The sequence below is a fragment of the Bremia lactucae genome, linkage group LG3, assembly GCF_004359215.1.
Source record: "Bremia lactucae strain SF5 linkage group LG3, whole genome shotgun sequence".
In the NCBI taxonomy this organism is placed as follows: domain Eukaryota; phylum Oomycota; class Peronosporomycetes; order Peronosporales; family Peronosporaceae; genus Bremia; species Bremia lactucae.
Genome location: NC_090612.1, coordinates 6,448,822 through 6,454,223, shown reverse-complemented (window position 1 = coordinate 6,454,223; position 5,402 = coordinate 6,448,822). Strand labels below are relative to the sequence as shown.

The 5,402-nt window shown below is 48.2% G+C and overlaps 2 protein-coding genes across 2 annotated transcripts; one reads left to right on the top strand and one right to left on the bottom strand.

Annotated features, from left to right (window-relative positions):
- Window positions 1-1,678: 1,678 nt before the first annotated feature.
- Window positions 1,679-2,602, top strand: CCR75_008684 (uncharacterized protein; the record flags this gene model as incomplete). Its single annotated transcript, XM_067966734.1, has 1 exon — window positions 1,679-2,602. The coding sequence occupies one exon, from the start codon at window positions 1,679-1,681 to the stop codon at window positions 2,600-2,602; it is 924 nt and encodes a 307-aa protein (XP_067817192.1).
- A 195-nt stretch (window positions 2,603-2,797) lies between these two features.
- CCR75_008683 (uncharacterized protein) lies at window positions 2,798-3,544 on the bottom strand (the record flags this gene model as incomplete). Its single annotated transcript, XM_067966733.1, has 1 exon — window positions 2,798-3,544. The coding sequence occupies one exon, from the start codon at window positions 3,542-3,544 to the stop codon at window positions 2,798-2,800; it is 747 nt and encodes a 248-aa protein (XP_067817191.1).
- Between the last annotated feature and the right edge of the window lie 1,858 nt (window positions 3,545-5,402).

Genomic DNA, 5,402 nt, shown 5'->3' with positions numbered 1-5,402 from the left:
GGCCATTTAGATGGAGGGGCATCTTTGGAATGCCACCCGTCACATAGCCACGTTTCAAACGACTGACTTGTGACACCGACTGAGCACGTTCACGTGTTTTGGGCGGAGCTTTAGGCTCCGAATCCTCTATGTCAGAACCATTATGGATTATGGTCTGAGCATAAGGCGTTGTGGTTATACCCAACGGAGAAGCGGCTGCGCCTTTATGGGCAGCGCTCTCATTACCTGTCACTGCGCTTTTCAGCGCAGACGACGAGACAGCATTCGTAAATGCTGCTGTCTCCATGTTGTGAGCCATGAGAGCAGTTTGGATGGGCAATGATGAGCCATCATCCTTCCTCATGAGCTCGTTGTCCGCATCACTACTATGAGGTGACGGCAACGGTGTCGACTCATTGTAGTCGACAATGAGCGACGGATCAACATCCTCACTGTTAAAGTGGGATGGATCCTTTAGCCCTGTTAACGCGACAGCAGCAGTAGCTGTCGGCGTTTCGAATAAGGCATTTGATGCGGCCGGCGAATTAACTTGGCGCGTCGCTTAGTGTGAGGTTGAGTGGGCGTCTTCGCAGACGACCCACCAACGTGGCCCCTTTTCGGTGGCATATTTGGCGCCGTGTATGGAAACACGTGCGCTAGAGTGATGGAGTGAACTAGCGGCGCGTAAAGCTGCCCGCAGTTCCTCTCTCCTCTTTGACAAACTTAAAAATGTAAATTCGTTCTTGAAGGGGGGGATGGTGTAATGGGCTAAAGTTGCCCTAATGTTACACAGTCCCCGTTAAGTACACTTGGTGAACTTAAGGGGATGGTCAATTACTAAATAATAGGAATTAGACTCAGCACTCGGGTGTGGTGCACATTTGTGACCAACCCTTGTGTATGTGATGCACATGGTGCATTCACAATAGGAGGGATGACGCCCAGCGTCATCCGTGATGACGGCTAGCGTCATCCTTTACGCGAGATATCTGGAAAGATATGCTCGCAATACATATTAAGTGTTATCTATAGAGATGACATTTTGATTGGTAAAAAAAATATTTATATTTAATTCTATCAAATATAAATCAGTCTGAAAACTACTTCCTACTTGTTAAGTGCGCACAAGGAGACGGATTACCGCTCCCGTGACGACACTTAACCAGAGTACTTAGTGTGTTGGGTGAGGATGCTTACGCGCCCACCATAACTACCTCACTGCATGCAAGAGAAGCTGGTTAAACCGCTTCCTCGCTGTGCTAGGGTGTGTGTCTAAGTAGAGCGTGGCCGCATTACGACGTGTCCGCCTACAAATTGTGTCTAGTAATGGTTGGCGGTGTTGATTTATACTTAAATTAACCAATTGTTGTTGTATATTTGCTTCAATATAACCAAATTTGATAATATTAGAGATTTAAAGTAAATGATGATAATTTCTTACTTCTTATATTATTTTCCTTTTGTAGGAAATGATATTTCTTTTTCCTCCTTCATGAAATAATATTTATTATAATAATAATTTATTATTCCTCTTATTGGAAGTAATATTTGTGTTACGGAACACCCTGTTACAGGTAGTCTAAACTGACATGCTGTACTTCAAAGGCCACAAAACTCTTTCAAGAATAGTTGCTGAGTTTCGCTGTTTCGCACACTGTTGAGACTTTTCTTTGGGATTGATACAATTTAATTTGCGAGCATGGGCAACTTCCTGGTGTCGTCTGTTTGCCACGCTCACGGCCGCTCCGAGGCTGTGTATGCAATCATGAAAGATAACGTACTGGCTCTACGGGATAGCCAGAGTCGCTACTCACCGCTGCGACGGCAGTGCGCAGTACACCAAGCAGCGCTGCTCCGCGTGATCTCGGCCAAATTGGCGCTGTATATCGTCACGATAGAGCGCTGGGCTGCTACCGCCAGTAGGCGTGCGATGGCCACGCTAAAAAAACCGTTTGTATTATTTGCTCAGCAGCTCGTCGTGGGTACGATTCCACAGCTGCCGCTACCACAGGCGGAATACGACGACGTGTTTTGCGAATTTGATGCGGTATTCGAGACGACGCCGCATTCATCAAAGACACTGCGAGAGCTGCAGCAAAGCTCTAAATTAATGACCACGGGCAGTGGAAAAGATCCTTTACAGCGACAAGCTGAGGTAGAACAAAGTGAGACACTAAAAGACGGCGAGCACAGCTCATCCGACGATACTGATGACGAGAAGCAGGCGAGTGACTTGGACAATGCAGATGATACAAAACAAGCAAGCAACTTGGACGATGAGTACGTAGTGCTACCCGCTTTGGAGAATAATCGAGAATTCTATATTGAATTACTCGACACCCAAGCTGGTAGCGAGGGCATCTCTGACTCGTCTATTCACTTTGAAAAGTTTATTATTTGTGGTAAACATGACAAATTTGAGAAAATTTCGAAAGATGTGGACGTTTACGCTTCAAAGGCCAGTAACAGCGCCAAGAGGAGCATCGTGCGTGTTTTATTGGCTTACTGTGCTCATAAGAACGACTCGAAGTACACAAGCGACATGGTGCTGACGGCTGAAAATTGTTTAAAGGTGTGGCACGGTGACGAAGATCGCGCTTTTAAATCGCTTGTAGCTCTGTAACAATGTGCCGCGTTTGTGTGCTCCTTTGTAATTATAGAAAGATGAAATATTTAGTTGTCATTTTGCGAGAAAAAAGAAACCTTTGTCGCAGAACAGTGGCTCATTTCTTAGGAAATTGATTCAAAATTTCAAGGTGCTGAAGTGCTGATACGGATCCACTTTTGCAACCGTAGCGGTAATTTTAGTCCAGCTCTTTTAGAGCTTGGAGCTTGAACTCATCTGTCGCTGTTGCGAAAGTTTCTTAAACACAACTGCTCTTGATGCTAGCACGTCATCTTGATGCACGTCCAGCAGTGAAATTCCAAGTCCCAATCGATTAGCCTCCTGCTCCCTGCGTTTGAGCTTCTTCTTCTTGTTTCTAAATTGTGCTCTCAACGCCGAATTGCTGGCATAGTCGTCTTTAAACTCTGCGTCCTGAAGCTCCACGAGAGCTTCGAGCCCACGCGATCGCTTCGTGGCCGCTCGTTTGTCCTCATTTTCGTGCTCTAATCTAAGGAATGGATCCTCTTGCAACTTAGCAGTCAGTCCAGGGTCATTAAGTCGCTCTGTCTGTCTTTCCTCAGCATCTTCCATCGCTGCCTTCTGCCTAACGCCGCTAATTAATTCGTATCCGCGTGCCTTTGGGTCTGTTCTGATCACCATCTCACCGCTGCAATTAGGGCATTTCATGCAAAACTCCCATATAGTCGATGTAAAGTAGCGGCCCGCCTGCTTCTTTCGCGCATTAAAACGAACGCCGCGTCCGATATGCGCGTCACAGTGAGTGCACCAAACGCCGTACGGCATCTCAAAGCGGACTACTAGCACGCCATCGCTGATTAGCTTCTTCGCACGTTTGCCAAGCGGATGCGACCCTTGATACTTATTAATTGATCCATACTCAGGTCGCCATTGGACGGGGTAGTAGTAGCCATCTGCTTGGGCAGCCGCTAACGACGACATATTGGAGTGTGCAATATAAAAGACGAGAAGGCGCCGACCCGAAACATTTGACAAAAAAATCAAATTTCAAACGAAATCGACAAATACCTTCGAAAATGCAAAAATTCAGGGGAATTGCTCACCTTTAAAACTAGAATTTTGTCTTTAAGCGTAAATCTTCCTATTTAACCTTTTTTCACATACATACCCTACTTCCGTACCGTTAATTAAATAAAGTGGTTTAGTGCAACGGGCTAAAGTTGCCCTAATGTTACACAGTCCCCGTTAAGTTCATTAGGTGTACTTAAGGGGATGGTCAATTACTAAATAAAAATAGTAATTAGACCCAACACTCGGGTGTGGTGCACATTTGTGACCAACCCTTGTGGATGTGATGCACATGGGTGCATTCACATTAGGAGGGATGACGCCCAGCGTCATCCGTTACGCGAGGTATCTAGAAAGAAACGCTCGCAATACATATTAAATGATATCTATAGAGATAACATTTTAATTGGTAAAAATAGGTATTTGTATTTAATTCTATTAAATATAAATCAGTCTGAAATTACTTCCTACTTGGTAAGTGCGCACGAGGAGACGGATTACCGCTCCCGTGACGACACTTAACCAGAGTTCTTAGTGTGTTGGGTGAGGTCGCAAACGCGCCCACAACAACTGCCTCACTGCACGCAAGAGAAGCAGGTTTAACCGATTCCTCGCTGTGCTAGGGTGTGTGCCTAAGTAGAGCGTGGCCGCATTACGACGTGCCCGCCTACACTTGGTAGCACTAGAAATCCTTCCCACGACCCGCATCTCTGCGTGTGTACGTGAGGATGAGCCTCAATATTGATTGGGCTCATTTTCCCCACCTCTCCGAACATCATCGGGAGGTGGCAGGGCTAATGGCGCAGGGACTTGGTGAACAAGCCCTGGCCAGGCTCCTGGGTAGTCCTCCTGAGCAACATGTTGCTCAGTTGGAGCAGTTTGAGGCATTCGTGCTCGGACAGCGGAGGGCCGCGTCCGAGGCACAGAGCCATGCTGCGGCGGAGTCCGTCACTCAGACTCAGGATGAGCTGAGGCATGAGCAGGCTCGGAGCGAGGCTCTCAACAGGACTGTTGAGATGCTCTCTGCCCGGCCGCATCAGCCGAGGCCCATTCGGATGGACCCGCCCAAGTTCGATGGAACTGCGGCGCACACGATTGTCCACTGGCTTTTAGCCGTGGAGCAATGTGGTGTCGCCCAGCTCATCGAGGACGACAGCCGGATGGTGTCGTACGCTATGTCGCATCTGCGCGGTAAGGCCTCAGAGTGGGCTTACTCGGCGCTTATGGCGGACAGAAAAGCGTTCCCCTCATGGGCGATCTTTAAGGATAAGATTCGCGCCATGTACCAGCCGCCGAACAACGAAGTGTTGCTTCAGGCGCGCTTCTTTGGGGCGCGACAGGCGAAGCGATCTCTGCAAGAGTATGTGCAAGAGATGCGCTCGCTGTCCGCATCCATAACCGTAGGTCCGATTCCGGAGCACATTAAGGTGCCCACGTTTATGAACGGACTACGGCATGGCCCATCGCGACAGGCCCTTTTCAGAAAGGTGCCGTCGACGATGGAAGAGGCAATCCAAATTGCCTTAGTTGAGGAGCAATCCTACAACAGTGCCTCGGCGACAGCTTGGTATAAGCCGTCGGCCGAGAGGACAGATGCCACTCCTATGGAGTTGGGCAATGCAGACGTGGTCTGTTTTAAATGCGGCAAGCGCGGCCATATGATGGCTCGCTGCTATGCCAGGGTCCCTGCTGGGGCAAAAATGCCCAGCAAGAGGACTCCCTTCCCAAAGGGCGATGGCAAGAACCAGCGTGCGAGACGCATGAGTTCTGC